General features: G+C 41.0%; 1 protein-coding gene across 13 annotated transcripts in view; it reads left to right on the plus strand.

Moving 5' to 3' along the window:
• ANKRD44 (ankyrin repeat domain 44) overlaps positions 1–17134 on the plus strand; it is a 354643-nt gene that overhangs the window by 325793 nt on the left and 11716 nt on the right. For all 13 annotated transcript variants that reach the window (XM_066233603.1, XM_066233606.1, XM_066233614.1 and 10 more), the window contains exons 19-23: positions 1200–1287; positions 2759–2876; positions 4179–4395; positions 8910–8997; positions 16328–16411. In XM_066233603.1, coding sequence (XP_066089700.1) covers positions 1200–1287; positions 2759–2876; positions 4179–4395; positions 8910–8997; positions 16328–16411 — 595 coding nt within the window. The remainder of the gene's footprint in view (positions 1–1199; positions 1288–2758; positions 2877–4178; positions 4396–8909; positions 8998–16327; positions 16412–17134) is intronic.

A 17134-nucleotide genomic window follows, 5' to 3' on the forward strand; every position in this document is an offset into this window, starting at 1 on the left:
TGTCTTGAAATTTAAACACTACTTGTTCTCATCCTACTCCCTGAGTGTAAAGCCATGCCTATTGTAAGGCTGTGAGTTGCATTCAACAAGCTGGAGGAAGTAGTTTATCACACACACACACACCCCCTGCTTTGCTCCAGGGATTGTCATCCTAGGAGGTTTACTTCCCAGTGCCCAAAGCACCCATTCCTAAAAGAAGCATCATGCCTCCTGCACACAAGGGTGCGCCCTTGTACTGCACTCTAGCTGGTCACAGGCAACAGAGTGTTCTGGCTGCATCTCCTGCCCGTTGCCACCTCCTACTACATCTGCTGGGTGACTGGGAGCGAGGACTTGCTATGCCTGGGAAGCTCTGGAGTCAGGGCTTGGCAGGAAAAGAGAGAGCAGGGATGGAGGGGACTTGGGTGTGAGGCCAATGGAGAGCCCCCTCACCCTGCCTCCACCCCCCAGCATGCTGGAGAGACTGTCAGGCAGAGAAACAACTGGCTGTGGTCTGAGGAACTCTGGGACAGAGGGGCAGCCACAGGCAGCCAGTCTGGTCAGTCAGTGAGCAATGAGAAACCTTTCTGGCTTCGGGGTGTACTTTAAGTCACTGCTAATCAATCAGACCTGTTACTTGAATGTACAATGGCTGAGAGGGAAAGAGAAGCAGGACCTGTTTGCTCTCTTCCTCCCCTCTTCTGTCCCTTTCCCCCTCTATTCCTCTCCTCCCCTCCCCTTGGTTTCCTCTCCTCTTCTCTCTCCCCTACCCATCCTATTCCTGCTCCTTCCTCCCCCTCCTCTCCTTCCTCCTGCCCCTCCTTTCTTTCTCAAGGCTGGCTGGCCACAGGATTATGTAGTGTGGGGTGACTCTCTCAGAGGAACAAAAAGAGTAACTGGAAAGTGGAGAGAAATGACCAAACTCATTCAAAGTGATATTGAAAAAGGACAGTGTGTTTAAGGGAAAATAACCCCCAGTACATGAACCAGGGAACAGTTAGGTAAGGCCCAGAGTGCCCTGACAGGAAGAAAGGAAAGAATGGATTAGTGAAATAAACAGTGAACACGCTGTGCCCAGCAGCAACTGGAAACCTGGGGATATCTGTCGGCAACAAGTGAAAACCAATGATTTCAAGTCCAAATAAATTTCACTTTGGATGAATATATATAATATAATAGTGCTGCTCTGTCAAAAGAATGTCATTATTTTCTTCTTTCAGTAATTAATGGTCACACACTGTGTTTGCGGCTGTTACTGGAAATTGCAGACAACCCAGGAGTGGTCGACGTGAAAGATGCCAAAGGACAGTAAGTGTCCACAGCTGGTGTGGGGGTGACATTTCCATCACGACAGGTCACTGGTTAATTTGTTAAGCAGCTAGGAGGGCTGACTGCTGAATTTTAGTTTTGGGGGGTATATGTTTGGGTGAAATTTATGAATGAGAATCCTAGAATAATGAGGTGGCTTAGTGCTAGAGAATATATATCCGTATATCCGAGAAAAGTATGTGTGGTGTGTGTGTGTGTCTTGATGAAAAAGAGCCGACTTTTTATGTCTGTGGGCATGGATCCTGTCCTTTTAAAAATAATCTTCTTTTATTTCTTCTTTCTCAACATTTTACCCCCTTTTGAAGCTACTACATTCCCATATTAAAATTAATAATGGCAATGACCTCAAAAGTTATCTCAATCATAAAATTCTTTTATATTTTTATTCTTGCTCGGGTTTCTTTTTCCAAAGCCTTTCCCATCTGCTAGCTCATTCCTACACCCAGTCTTCTCTTGCAAATAGGAAATGCAGAGCGAAGAGCACTGGTGCCTCGCGCCACATAGATGAGTTGGTGCCAGATATATGAGCAGTCAGAATTAGCACCTCCCCTTCTGGACTCCGGCACTCTGTTCTGTTCTCTAGATTTGTCTGACTTTTCTTTAAGGCAGTGAAGCTTCGTTCAAATGAAATATTGACAAACACCAACACAGAAAACCAGGGAAGTGGAACTACTCTGATAGAAGCAAAAGGGTCTGACACACACACACACACACACACACTCCCTACTCAGTTGAGATTTAGTCAATGCTATGTACTTTTAAAAATTGTAGAATTAGCCTGACCAGGTGGTGGCGCAGTGGATAGAGTGTTGGGCTGGGATGCAGAAGGACCCAGGTTCGAGACCCCGAGGTCACCAGTTTGAGCGCGGGATCATCTGGTTTGAGCAAAAGTTCACCAGCTTGGACCCAAGGTCACTGGCTCCAGCAAGGGGTTACTCAGTCTGCTGAAGGCCTGCGGTCAAGGCACATATGAGAAAGCAATCAATGAACAACTAAGGTGTTGCAACGCCCAACGAAAAACTGATGATTGATGCTTCTCATCTCTCTCCGTTCCTATCTGCCTGTCCCTGTCTATCCCTCTCTCTGACTCTCTCTCTCTGTCTCTGTAAAATAAATAAATAAATAAATAAATAAATAAATAAATAAATAAATAAATAAAATTAAAAAAAAATTGTAGAATTAAAATGAACATCTTGAGAAGGAACGTTTCCCTGCCCCACCCATACTAATCACCCCTCTGACACCATTCCGTGTGGCCGTTAACCACCAGAGGCAGATAGCTTGTTCCAAGTAGCATACAGCAAATTGGGGACACTCAAAAATATCAAGCCACTGTCAAGAAGAGAGAGTGACAAAGTGACAGAGAGACAAAGAGAAGGTGGTCCTTCCCCTTGAAATGAGGAGTATTTTTTTTACCCTTCTAAAAGGCCCGATTTATCTCTCTGCCTAGAACCCCACTGATGCTCGCGGTAGCATATGGACACATCGATGCTGTTTCATTATTACTTGAAAAGGAAGCAAATGTCGATGCTGTTGACATCATGGGATGCACAGCTTTACACAGAGGGGTATGTACCTGTCCCTCAGCTCTGGGCAAGCAAATCTTTAATTGAGCACGGTTCTTCTTTTACTTCCCCATATGAATTTTCAGTAAAAAGACTGTTTCCTAGGATAACCAATTAATCTCAGTCGTTCTAAAAGAAATTACAAAATCTTTTGCAAAAGTAAACTAATGGGAGATATTCTTAGGTCCCGCTGTTGAGATTTTGTGTTAAATTGTGATAATAGATAATATGTGAACTCCTACTGTTGGTAGAATTGGTTCTGCTTTTTGATTACAAAATATGTGCGCATCATAGAAATTTTGCAAAATATATTCTTTTAAAGCACAGAGCAGAAAATCACTATCACGAGTAATCCTACCTCCTGGAGATAAACCATTCTTTTGGTTTATATACCCAATCTTATTTTTTTTCTATATAGATTTACTTTGAATTTCTTTTAAATAGAGAATACCGAAGATACCACTTAACCTACTTATTTTCCTTCTGGAATATCAGGAAAGTTGTCCCAGTAATATTTTTAGTAAATATTTTTCTGCTGCATCATTTTTAATGGTCCATTGTGTGCAGATGTCATAATTTATTTTAGTGATTACTTAGTTTTGAGTAGTCATGCTATTTCTAGTTGCTCTTTATTAATAATGTTGACCCATTCTATACCTAAAATACGTATCCTGCTGAAACATGTATCCTGTGGACAATTCTTTGTACACATCTGCTGAATTGTTTTTTAAAGCATGTCAAGGAAACTAGCTCGAACAAAAGCAGAAATATAAAAGTGTTATTTGGGGTTGGTGCTGAACACCGTGGTTAATGAAGAGAAGAGGAACTCTAAAGCCATAATCACAGTTCTCGTTTCTTAAGTACTTCCTATGAGTCATGCAACAGGCTATGGGCTTTTACATATCTTGCTAGTCCTCCCAACAACCTGTGGGGTCATTGTTACTATTCCCATTGAAGGTAAATGAGACACAGAGAGGTGAATTGATTTGTCCAAGTTTTACCAGAGGAAGCCAGGATTTAATTCACACCTTCCTGATTCTAGAACTGATGTTTTCCACTATATCATGATACCTTTCATGGTTATGTTTGGAGAGTCCAGAGATGTTTCCAAAATGCTGATGTTCACACAGATGTTTCTGCTGTGAATCTTGCTGGGTTGCCCTGTCGCTCTCTTCTGAAGCAGGGCCGACCTTATGCCCCTTCAGGCCCAGGTGTCTTCGTCCTCTTATTCAGAGCCCAGCCTCACTTAACTGAGCCTTTCGCTTTTCTGAAATGTGTTTTCTGTTTATAACTGCCATGTATCAGATTATGACGGGCCATGAGGAATGTGTGCAAATGCTGCTGGAACAAGAAGTGTCGATCCTCTGTAAAGACTCCAGAGGGAGGACACCTTTGCATTACGCAGCTGCCCGTGGCCACGCCACGTGGCTGAGCGAGCTGCTCCAGATGGCACTTTCTGAGGAAGACTGTTCTTTCAAAGATAACCAAGGCTATACACCGCTGCACTGGGCTTGTTATAACGGTGAGTTGATTGTCATGTGACCAATTCCAGTAAGCATCCTGTGAGCCCAGCACCACTGTGATCTCAGTGGAGGTGAGAAGGTAGCATAATGCTGCATAACTTTGATACACAGGCTTTCTGCATCCAAAGTACGTTTTATTTCCCAGAATTATTTCCTACCACAGTACTCTAATGAGATAAAAATTCACTTTTTCCCTTTATGTTAATTATAACATATAACTCCTAATCAGAATTTCTGATGAACTGAATAACCAGGTTTAATCGGGGTTTCTGATCTACATGATATAACCAATGATCCTACAATGAATTTAAATAATATAGCTAAAACCAATAATATATATCTGATGTAATAATCTGTCATAGTTGCCTGCTGGTCAGACTGCCGGGTAAGTGATTTGTCTTTTGGCATCTCTCTTTTTTTTTTTTTTTTTGTATTTCTCTGAAGCTGGAAACGGGGAGAGACAATCAGACAGACTCCCGCATGTGCCCGACCGGGATCCACCCGGCACGCCCACCAGGGGTGCCACTCTGCCCACCAGGGGGCAGTGCTCTGCCCCTCCGGGGCACCGCTCTGCCACCACCAGAGCCATTCTAGTGCCTGGGGCAGAGGCCAAGGAGCCATCCCCAGCGCCCTGGCCATCTTTGCTCCAATGGAGCCTTGGCTGCGGGAGGGGAAGAGAGAGACAGAGAGGAAGGAGAGGGGGTGGAGAAGCAAATGGGCGCTTCTCCTATGTGCCCTGGCCGGGAATCGAACCCGGGTCCCCCGCACGCCAGGCCGACGCTCTACCACTGAGCCAACCGGCCAGGGCCGGCATCTCTTTTTTATATGTCACTTCCCATTTATTTTGTTGTACTTCCAATTCAGAATATTTAAAATATTTTTTATTTCACTCATGTGAGTAAAAACAAAATACATGTTAATCATAACATTTCAAAAATACAGACATATCTAAAGTAAAATTAAATCTGTTTCCAAACTCACTTTCTGATGTAATTTGGTGTGTACCTTTATACTTTTTTTCTTGAGAATATAAACAAATAAAAATATATGTGCATCTTTTTTAAAACTAGAATCATAAAATAAGTATCATTCTATAGCTTTCTTTTTTGCTATTGTTTACTTAACACATGGTGGGGCAAAGGTATAATGGCCACCGTAACAAAGAGGTATCTTCAGAGAGAAGAATGATACAGGCAATTCCATAAAATATGATAAATTGTTATAGGGTAACTTCCTTATAGGGATGTAGGGTCAGAGCAGACAGGTGACCTAGAACTCTGTGCAGATTAGTCTCCACTAAGACCCCTGGTAAAGTACTTTTATTTATGGTACAACTCGGGTGCTAATGATCGACAAGACAAAGCAACAAAGAATGTAGTATGCACCGGAGGCCGTACCTCCTGGTGGTCTTATGATGGAGAATGGTTTAAAATCGACACTATCCCCAGTTTCATATTTATCATGGTTGTCATGCCATTCTGGCTGTTACTAACAAAAGTATTTATGGTACATTTTATGGAACAGAGATAATCATCAACTAGAGGCTTTGATATGCTTCCTAAGGACAGTTAGGTTGATCAAAGGTCAGTCACAGCATAAAAGAAATCCAGGACACAAAGATGGACTTAGTTTTGTTGATATCTACTTCTATATACATTTTACTGCAGAAATCCTTACTAGTTATTATGTATCAGTATTGACTATCTTAATAGTGGTATATTTCATAGCAGATAAATATGGATGTGTGTGTATATCAGAATCTATTATTTATTCTACTGAGTCCCTATTGAAGGACATTCAGATTGTTTTCAGGTTTCCTCCCCTTACAGACAATGCTGCGGTATGTATACTCATATTAGGTACCTTAAATTCTGTCAGATAAGTTTCCAGAAGTGAAATTATTGATAAGAGGACATGTATATATTTTTAATTTTAATAAATTATACCATATTACTTTGCAAAACGGAGGTATTTTATTAATCCACCAAACATGTGTATAAAACTTACTATTTCCCCAAGCCTTTGCTAGCCCAGGATGATACCATCTTTTTCACTTTTGTAAATTTGAAGAGCAAAAAAGGTTATCTTATTATTTAGTATGTTTCCCTGTGTAATAGTGTATTTATTTATTTGTAGTTTCTCCTCTGGAAATTAACTTTTCCATCTATTGCTTATTTTTTCTCTTGACTTTTATCTTTTCTCATACGTTTGTTGGAGCACCTTGTCCTAGAGCCGTTAATCCTCTGTTACGTGTATTACAGATATTTTCTCTCAGTTTGTCATTTGTCTTTGTTCCTTGTTAATGATGTCTTTTTCCATGCAGAAATCGTGAACTTTTGTGTAGTTGAATCTGTCACATTTTTATTCTGTAGGACCTAGGTTTCCAGTCTTTCTTAAGGTCTTCTGCCTCGAAGTTTATATGGCTATCTGCCATATATCACCTATTCTGCTTCTATAATTTTATTTTCCATTTCCAACTCTTGTATTATACTATGATGACTAGGTCCAGAAAGGTTTTGGGAGTGCTGTAAAACATTTCATTTCATTTTCATTACAGCCTCTGGTTTCATTGGCTCTGATCTCAGTAAGAGCCTGATTTTCTACTTGCTCAGCTTGGTTTTGTCCTGTCTCTGCCACTGGAGAAGCGTGACTTTTTACCTGCTAATGGATGAGGGCTCCCTAACCCCCTTGTAGGTCGAGCTCTGAGACCTCTCTGGCAGGAGGAGGAAGATGAGGAAGAAGGAGTGTTGGTTAGAATGGAAGGTGGCAGACGCTCCAGACCACATGCTCCCCTCTGAAGTGAGGGCAGGGCTGATGGCAGGCTCTGCTCTGGGCCTCTGCAGGGGCGAGCCAGGGGAGAGGAGCAGCCCTCTCCTAAACGATCCCAGCACAGCCTTCTGCCGGGGCCAAGGTTCGAACTCCCATCTTCCCAGAATCCCCTTCACTGAGCACTTGGAAACAGCATAAGTTGCTCAAGGATCCCAGTCCTATCTACACAGACCCTGAAATTGGGATTCATGTAGCCTCCAAGTGATGTTGTGTATGATGCTTCCCTCAGCTCCTGTGGGGGTGTTCAAACTCAGAGAGGATTAGAAGTAATCAAATGAGTGTTGGATATAGTTGGAAAGCTAAGCATAGGTAGGGGATTTTTAAAAAAATTCATTTTAGAGAGAGGAGGAAGAGCAGGAAGTATCAACTCCACTATGTGCCTTGACCAGGCAAGTACAGGGTTTTGAACCGGCGACCTCAGCGTTCCAGATTGATGCTTTATCCACCGCGCCACCACAGGTCAGGTGCTAGGTGATTTTTTGATTTATTACTTCATGTTTTTTTAATCCTCCTAAAAGCAGCTTCACTTTTCTTTTATAGGTGGAAGGTTTGATTTGTGTTTTAACCCTTTGAATAGTACGAATGTTCACGTACGTCCTCACTCAAAAGGATTAACAAAAAACTCACTACTCAAAGGGTTAATCCTGAAAATGCTCTGATCTACATTATTCTGATGTAGATCATAAGAGAGCTCTAACTAATTTGGCACTGAGTTCAGCCAAGAAGAGGTTTCAGAACATAATTGAACGACAAGATAACCTGGACTTGTTATCTTTGAATATATGTATCCTGATTTATTGATGTCACCCCATTAAAAAAATAAAATTATTAAAAAAAAAAAAAAAAAAAAAAGAACAGCACTTTATACTCTAAAGCCAAATAGCTTTGCCTTTTTGTCGTTCACAAGCCACATTCAGGTCCTTTATCATGTAAAGCTCCCGTCATCCTGTGACATCACTAAGGCAAAGTCTTTCTAGTCTGATTTTTTTATATATGAGAAATTGAGACTTCAGATTCCAAAGGAGGTGCCTTAGATCACACAACAAGTAAACTAACAGAGCTGGGGCCTTAGTTAACTTAAATTCAGTTGATTTGAAAACTACTTGTCATTTTATTGAAAATAATTTCTCATATACATTGCTCTACTTATTTTTGAAAAATACTTATCGGGCACATGTTTGCCAGGAACTGGTCTTGGTGCCATTTTAAACACGTAGACAGTGTATTCGTGTTCCACTCATTGTCTCAGATACCCTTTCCTGTCAACCACATCTTCTCCCCTTCACGAGGGGACATAATTATAAGTGAACCTATTTATATGGCGAAAGGGAAATTTCTATTGTAAATATGGGCAAGCTGAGGTATGTTAGGTGTCTATCTCGCCAGAGTTGAGCATAATATAGAATCTGTTCTGCTTGCAAACAGGTCTCTTGTGTGTCTCTTTCCACCAGACCATGTGACCTTCTCATTGTTTTGTTTCTTCATTATGTCTTGGAACACCTGTGAGCACAGTTAATAATGTTTTGACATTTTGTGAATTTTATTCCATGGAGGATGAACATTCAGCCAACGCAGGAAAATTCATAAGCTAAAATTCAATACTTAATCACACAAAAAAAATTGATTGTGTTTTGAACAAAATTTCTCTTGTGGAAACTCCCTAAATTCATTTGCTTCCTTGCAGGTAATGAAAATTGTATAGAGGTACTTTTGGAGCAAAAATGTTTTCGAAAATTTGTCGGCAATCCCTTTACTCCACTGCACTGTGCAATGTAAGTAGAAATGCTGAAGTACCGGTGTTGCTTTGATTCTTTTAACTATGCAGAGGGCTGTTGCCTTTTAGGGAAGGATAGAGCTTTCACATCACAGATAAGCCCATTGTATTCCATTTGCTAAAGGCAAATAGGTCTGACAGCAAAGTGCGGTCCCTAAGGTTAAGATTTCCCAGGCGATCTGTGTGGACTGCTGCCGTTCCAAGGTGACCCACATACCACCCGAGGGGAAGTACTGGAAGTGGTAGGCTGACAGACACACGCCACGCCACGTGAAGAGCTCTTCAGATGTACTTCACCTTCGTCAGCCAAATTCTAAAAATAAGTTGCGGCTAGCAACAATGTGCCTATTAATTAGGAAGACATTTTATACCAGGAAGATTTTTCATATATTGTCATTCTCTATTCTTCATATGTTATATATATATATTTTTCGATAGATGTAGTTTTTGTTTCACTCTCATGGTGCGAAACATTGTTCAGATTGTGCATTGACTTTAAGTCAGACTTCAGTGGTCAGCCTGGTGGATCGTGGTCACCTAGGAGACCATGTCACCTAGGCAACCATGGTCAGGGGTGTGGGGACTAAGACTTGGGAGTGCTTTCTCTTCGCCTTGTCTCTGGGCTTCATATGAAGCTGATCATTTGACGGCAAAGATATTGGAGCCATAAAGTGGGTTGATAAAGAAGGGATGTGGGATAAAGGGTAGAAGTGATGTTAAGTCTAAAGGAGCTATGTCTTTTTCAGTTTGGTTTCCCCCAGTACACCTTACAGCAGGGGTCCCCAAACTATGGCCCACGGGCCACATGCGGCCCCCTGAGGCCATTTATCCGGCCCCCGCTGCACTTCCAGAAGGGGCACCTCTTTCATTGGTGGTCAGTGAGAGGAGCATAGTTCCATTGAAATACTGGTCAGTTTGTTGATTTAAATTTACTTGTTCTTTATTTTAAATATTGTATTTGTTCCCGTTTTGTCTTTTTACTTTAAAATAAGATATGTGCAGTGTGCATAGGGATTTGTTCATAGTTTTTTTTATAGTCCGGCCCTCCAACGGTCTGAGGCACAGTGAACTTGCCCCCTGTGTAAAAAGTTTGGGGACCCCTGCCTTACACGATGCCTTCCTTACATAAATGGTATGCAGTCAACTCGTTCTTGGATGTAACAGTCCTGAGGAAATGAGCGTGTGCCATTAGAACTGTTAAAATGGTAAAGAAGACAATTTAGGTGCTGTGAACAAACTATGAAGCAGGCAGTGTCCATTCGCAAGAGTTCAGAGACCTACAAGTGGGGCGCAAGGAGGGAGCTTTTACAGGATAGAGTAGAAAATGAGGGAGGGAAGGAGTAAGAATGGCTGATTGGCTGGGGTTACACCTCTGGCCTTATTTGAGTTATCATAGGAGCGGGGCAGTCACCCCGGTAACTAGGTGATCACATACATAGTGGTTACCAAATGGTCTAATTTGGGGGCATGTGGAGCATTTACAAAATCATGATACCTAAAGCTGAAGTTTTTGTTTGCTGACATAGTTCCCCAGGATCAGTGAGGCCTGGCCTACCTACCAAGGAAAGGTTGAATAAAGTAAGATCAACTGACGATCCCCCTCACCCTTCCACCTTGATCAACCTTTGGTCAAGCAAGAGGTATAGTCAAAACTGGTGGTGCAAGTTATTCTCAGTTACCATTTCCTCTTTGGGTCTCTGTGTGTATTTACAAGATAGGGTGTCAAGGTCAGCATTCCACTTGGAGGGAGACCGTTTGTTGGTTGGCTGATGACTAAAACCCTTGAGAGAACACACAACAGACCAAGGAGATGGTACTTATTAATAGTAAAAAAAATTCCTAAGGTTTTCAGGGTGCTCCTGAGCCAGGGTTCCCATGAACTAAACCAACTGGCATCAAGTAAGTCAAGAAATGATCCGAAAGAGGAGCTACTTCTTGAAGCCGGTTGACCTGTACATGTATTTCATGTCACAGTGTCTCTGTACCCTCAGGAGTATTTATCCAGTAAGCTTGTTCCTGAGAAACTGAGGCACTAAAAATCAGAGAAAAGTTAGTGACAGGCAAAACTACAGGATCACCAACTTGTAGTAAATCCAACAGTCATTTGAAGGTTCACCTTCCTGTGTAATGGCATGAGATATGTGAACAATGGTATTATCTTTCCAGGCCAGAGCAAGGCACAAAGTAGACAAAAGAATCATAAAGACTTTTATGGTGTAAAAATTATAAAATATGTGAACAGTGAGGGAAGGAAGAATGGAAAGAAATGTCAGCCCCTTCTGTCCCTAGTCAGTTTGATTCTGAGGTCTCCAGTGTCTGCACAGGACCAGACATCAGGTGGAGCCGCCTTTAGTGTGAAATATGCACCTGAGATTCTTCAGCATCTGGTAATGTGACAGGGGTGTCAGTGGTCAAGAGGACTCTAGGGCAGTGGTCCCCAACCTTTTTTGGGTCACAGTCCAGTTTAATGTCAGAAAATATTTTCACGGACCGGCCATTAGGGTGGGAGGGATAAATGTATCACGTGACCGAGACAAGCATCAAGAGTGAGTCTTAGACGGATGTAACAGAGGGAATCTGGTCATTTTTTAAAAATAAAACATCGTTCAGACTTAAATATAAATAAAACAGAAATAATGTAAGTTATTTATTCTTTCTCTGCGGACCGGTACCAAACGGCCCATGGACCAGTACCGGTCCGCGGCCCCGGGGGTTGGGGACCACTGCTTTAGGGAGCTTTCCAGGAATATCACTTTTGCAAAAGCATCAGAGTAAAACAGTAACTGTAAATGACAAAAGACTTAATGTCCTGGTTAAAGATCTGCTGAGAGCTCAGTATAGTGGGATTGACAAGGAAATTTAGTTATTTCTGTGGCACACAACATTTTAAGGTGATAACTGGAATTAAGACTGATAACTTTATATCAGGACATATCAGAATTTTAGAATACCATTTCTGGAACACTTATATTGATCATCGGTACCTGAAGATTAGCCTAGATCACGTCAATGTGAAAAACTTTTGGGTTAGTTTCTACATTTCTGAGAGTATACTCGATTTATAAAAATGTCTAATTTTCTTTAAGCCAATTAAATGGAGCTCTTTACAAAATAATTTAGGCATTACTCACCAGAGGCAAAAAAAGTCGCGTATCTATAACATAAAAATAACTGAAGAATAACTGATACATAGGCATACAAAAATATATGGACAGACACAAACAGAGATCTTACTTACACCTTTCGTTTCAAAATTTTAGCCATGAGACAGGCTTGATAAGGCAACACTCTTTAGTTTATAAAAGAACAGTTTGATCCAGATTGTTTCTGGCAGGTGGAATAAATTAAGGTGAGCTACTCAGATGGTTACACTTCTTACTAATGCTGGAGGAGAAGACTTTTAAGACTTCATTCTTCTGTTCCAAATAGCCTTTCTTTTTTATTTTCTTCCTTCTGATAAGAATTAGCTCCCTGAAGTGTGCATTTCAAAAAGCATTTTGTTCCTCGAGAAGACTCAGTTGAACATTTATTATCTCAAAGGCATGAGAAAGGAGTTCACGTTCTTCCAGGAAGGACTGCTGTTTCCTAAATACAGAATTTTTATACATACAGACTTTTAAGATAAAGAGTGGATGTTTTGGGATAGGTAAAAAGGAGAGGTGGGCTTTTTTTCCTCTTCTTATAAAGTCTTGATTTGTAAGACAAGGACAGTTTTTGTTTTTAATTCCTTAAGGAATTGGGTTGCAACCCTTGTGATGCCAAGGGACTATCATCCAATGACATTAACTTCAATTTGCTTCTTTTTATTAGGAAGATCTTTAACTACTACAGAAATAAAAATCTTTCTATTTTCTAAATTTTGAGTTGTTTGTCTGGAATTTACACTCCCCCGCCCCTTCCCATGGGTACATATATATTTTCAATTTAGCTTAGGGGAAAAGTCAGAAAAAATGTTCCTATTAGGTTCTGAATATCAGCTTCCAGATTGGCCAACCTCTAACCATAAAGCTATGCATAAAAAATCTTTTCAAATATCTTGTCAAGCCTGACCAGGCAGTGATGCAGCGGATAGAGTGTCAGATTGGGATGCGGAGGACCCAGGTTCGAGACCTCGAGGTCACCAGCTTGAGCACGGGCCCATCTGGTTTGAGCAAAAAGCTCACCAGCTTGGACCCAAGGTTGCTGGTTTGAGCAAGGGATTACTCGGTCTGTTGAAGGCCCATGGTCAGGGCATGTATGAGAAAGCAATCAATGAACAACTAAGGCGTCGCAACAAAAAACTGATGATTGATGCTTCTCATCTCTCTCCGTTCCTGTCTGTCTGTCCCTGTCTATCCCTCTCTCTGACTCTCGCTATCTCTGTGTAAAAAAAAAAAAGTTTTCAGCTGAGACAAACAGTAAATATCCTGGCAATATTGAACAATCCCGTGGAAGCCAGAGTTGTCCCCAAAGAGGGTGCAAGAGACACTACCCTCCCAAGATCCAGAGCCACTACCAAACAGAACCGGAAGAAAGGACTAGGGCAAACAAGCTGCAACAGCTAATATGCAGCCTAGTGACTTATAGTTAACAATACTTTATTGCGATTTGTAAGTTGCTAAGAGTAAATTTTAAAAGTCCTCAACACAAGAAAAAAATTTGTAATTAAATTGGTGATGGGGGTTAACTGCTCTTCATGTGGTGATCATTTTGTAATATGTACAAATATTGAATTATTTTGTATACCTAATAATATATCTCAGTAAGAAAAAAATAACTATTAAATTTAATATATATATATATATATATATATATATATATATATATATATATATTAAGGCAGCAATAGCTATCCCTGGGAGAGAAAAGGATCAATAAACAATGAGTACCTCCAGAATAAATTCACAAGAATCTGAATTTGGAAAGGAAGGGACAACCTGAAATTTTGCCTTCCTCTCTTGATCAGGCATGACAGAGATTGGGGAGAGCTGCCCCTGGTAGAATTCTCACTTTCTGCCAGCTTATGCCAGTTTTCCCAGGACTTCATCTGAGGCTCCAGAGTGAGTCGGCTTTAAAGTAGAGTATTATACCCTGGTATCTTCCAGAATTTGTCAGGGTTTTCCATTGACCTTGATTGTAGTTTCCCCAGAACTATTAATATTTAGGGAGTAACTGGTAGAAGTTTACTAGAGAATCCCTCAAAGTCTCATAAACCCTGGGAGGGATCTAGAGAGTGTTCCTCCTTTTAATTGGTTGGAAAGATTTGCACAAAGCCTTCAAGGACAGTTTTTGTTTGTTTGTTTGTTTGCATTGATTTTGGTTTTTTGTTTGTTTTTTATGGCAGAGACAGAGAAGGGACAGATAGGGACAGACAGGAAGGGAGAGAGATGAGAAGCATCAATTCTTCATTGCAGCTCCTTAGTTGTTCATTGATTGCTTTCTCATATGTGCCTTGATGGGCGGGGAGGGGGGGTCTACAGCAGAGCAAGTGATGCCTTGCTCAAGCCAGCAACCTTGGGGTCAAGCCAGAAACCTTGGGGTCACGTCTATGATCCCACACTCAAGCCAGCAACCCCACACTCAAGCTGGTGAGCCTGAACTCAAGCCAGATGACCCCATGCTCAAGCTGGTGGCCTTGGGGTTTCGAACCTGCTCCTCTGAATCCCATTCTGACGCTCTATCCACTGTGCCATCACCTGGTCAGGCAAGGACAGTCTTTTTTCCAGTGTCCTGGCTGATTGCAAGTGAGACAGTGATTTCTGGGCCAGTGTCTTGATGACGGGCCCCCTAGGAGTGTACAACAGGGGAGGCCCAGGTATTGATTTAGGTTTCTGGGGGCTTAGAACTGTAGCAGCTGTAAGGCCACTAACTTTGAGAAAACTTTTATTTATGGTCTTGTAGCTGCTTCAGAGGGGAAAGGCAATTCAGAGAATTAGTGGACTGTGAGTGTTTAGGTAAAAAGATAGAGGCTGAGTAGTCGGAGTAGTAACACCAGTCTTACAGTCTTTTGTTTTGGGCACCTTTTGCATGTTTGATTTTTTATTTGCTTTTTGTAGTGAATTTTTCTATGAAGCTATTTTGGAATCTCGAAGCCTTTTGGAGGCTTCTGCGTGCTAATAAAATAGGTATCCCATTATGTTTGTTAATTTGGGAACCTTTGATTTCAACTGTCATCTTAAACGAACACTCGTATCTAATTGGAACGTTCCCCATAATGGCCATTGTCATGCTAGGTTGTCTTAGTAAGATTTTGCCTTCTTTAATATATACCTATCATTTCTGGGACCAAAGTTCTTAGCTATAAAATAAGCAGGTGTGCTGGAAGGTGGAAATCTCAATTCTTTGAAACTTGAGAACACCATTTCTAAGCTAAGCCTTGAGCCTCTTGGAGCCAAATGTATATATACCTGAGAGGCATGTGCCACCGGGTTGGAGATTTTATGGTGCTTTAAGTGTGACCTCATTACAGGGACATTATCTTGAGGTAGGCGGGTGACCTAGTATTGATCTAACCTGAGCTGTGACCAACATAAGCTAGCGGAGGAGTCTTAGATTTAGGTGGCGAGCACTCTTAACAGCTTTTAAGTGCTTGGCCCTCGCCCACAACTTTATTCAGTGATGGCTTCCAAGATTCCCATTAGCAACCGATCTGTTACTCCTTTCACAAGAAGATTTCTTTATAGTGGCAGACACCCTAATGGCTTTTAATGGTCCCACTTGTGCCCACTTAGATTTTGATGTGCTGCTGGTCACAAATTTTTCATTTTAATTTATTTCTGGAAGTCCCTGTTAGTCTATTGGCGCTGCCACCCACTGCACAGTCCCAGAATAACTGTCCCAGGACCTTCCCACCATCCTAGCACCTTTCTAGGAACTTAAAAAAAAAAAAAAACAAGCAAGGAAACAAAAACCTTTTTATTTAAAATTTTGGATAAAATTTGTTTGGATCTGAGAGCTGTACACAGGGAGTGCAGCTCAAATTCAAGAGTGACTTCCTCACGGCCCTCGGTGACCTCAGACCTGGGGCGGGGGTGCTTTTCCTGTGCCTCTCACCCCACAGACCTTCAGCGGTCAGCCTCAGCTCCCCGCCTCGTCACAGAACTGTCAGAATGATTAAAATCTTGAGAGTGGAGACTGCCTGTTTCAGGAAGTATTCGCGTTTCTTGGTATCACTTAAATTGCCTTCTTTAACCATTTTAACAGAACAGAGGCCACACGCACTTGCATCAGTTTTTTAAAAAATATATCAGATTGTTAAATATACACTGCATAGGAAGATGAAGGAGGAGAGGATGTATAATTTCTTAAGTAGTGAGATTTTTTTACATTTAAATCCATTTTCACTTTAGAATAAATGATCACGAGAATTGTGCGTCGTTGCTACTCGGGGCCATCGATTCCAGTATTGTCAACTGCAGAGACGACAAAGGCAGGTGAGTGGTGCGCAGGTGGCACGCCCCTCTTCTTGCTGACTGAGTCTCTGCTTTGTGGCTGCAGAGTGGCCAAACATCTTTTTATTTTTCTAATTGAAAAAGTACTATATGAACATGGTGTTTGAAAATTAAATTTTATAAAGGGTATACAATGAAAATAAATTTTCCTTTTAGCCCAGAAACCCTGTCTTCTTCCCCGAGGAAGCCACTTTAAATGGTTCTTTTGAAATTTTTATAGTCTCTCAAATATTTCCTATATATAGCTACAGACATGAATAAAAATATATGTGCTTATAGACTTCATGTGCAAATGGAGCATTCAATTGCAATGCTCTGCTTTTAGTATATCTTAGAGACCTTCCCGTACTGAAGCATGCAGATTTACCACATTCTTTTTAAAACTGCACATTATTAATTTGACTGAATATATTATAATCAGCTTGTCCTCTGTCGAAGAATATTTAAGTTGTTTCCAGTAGTTTGCTATTCCAGTAGTTGTGTCTATTCATATGGCCCAAGTGTATCTAAGAAATAAAATCCTAGAAGTGGAATTACATGGTTAAAAGGTCAATAGTCTTTAATTCTGACAAATAATGCCAAATTGTCCCCCCCAAAAAAATCAATCATCCACATTAGATGATGTGAGCTTTTTAAAAAAAATAGCCAATTATCTACAAATTTAAAGTGAAATTTAGAAAATGTTTTTATCAAAGGGGAGAGAAA

Source organism: Saccopteryx bilineata, chromosome 5 (genome assembly GCF_036850765.1).
Source record: "Saccopteryx bilineata isolate mSacBil1 chromosome 5, mSacBil1_pri_phased_curated, whole genome shotgun sequence".
NCBI classification, from domain to species: Eukaryota; Metazoa; Chordata; class Mammalia; order Chiroptera; family Emballonuridae; genus Saccopteryx; species Saccopteryx bilineata.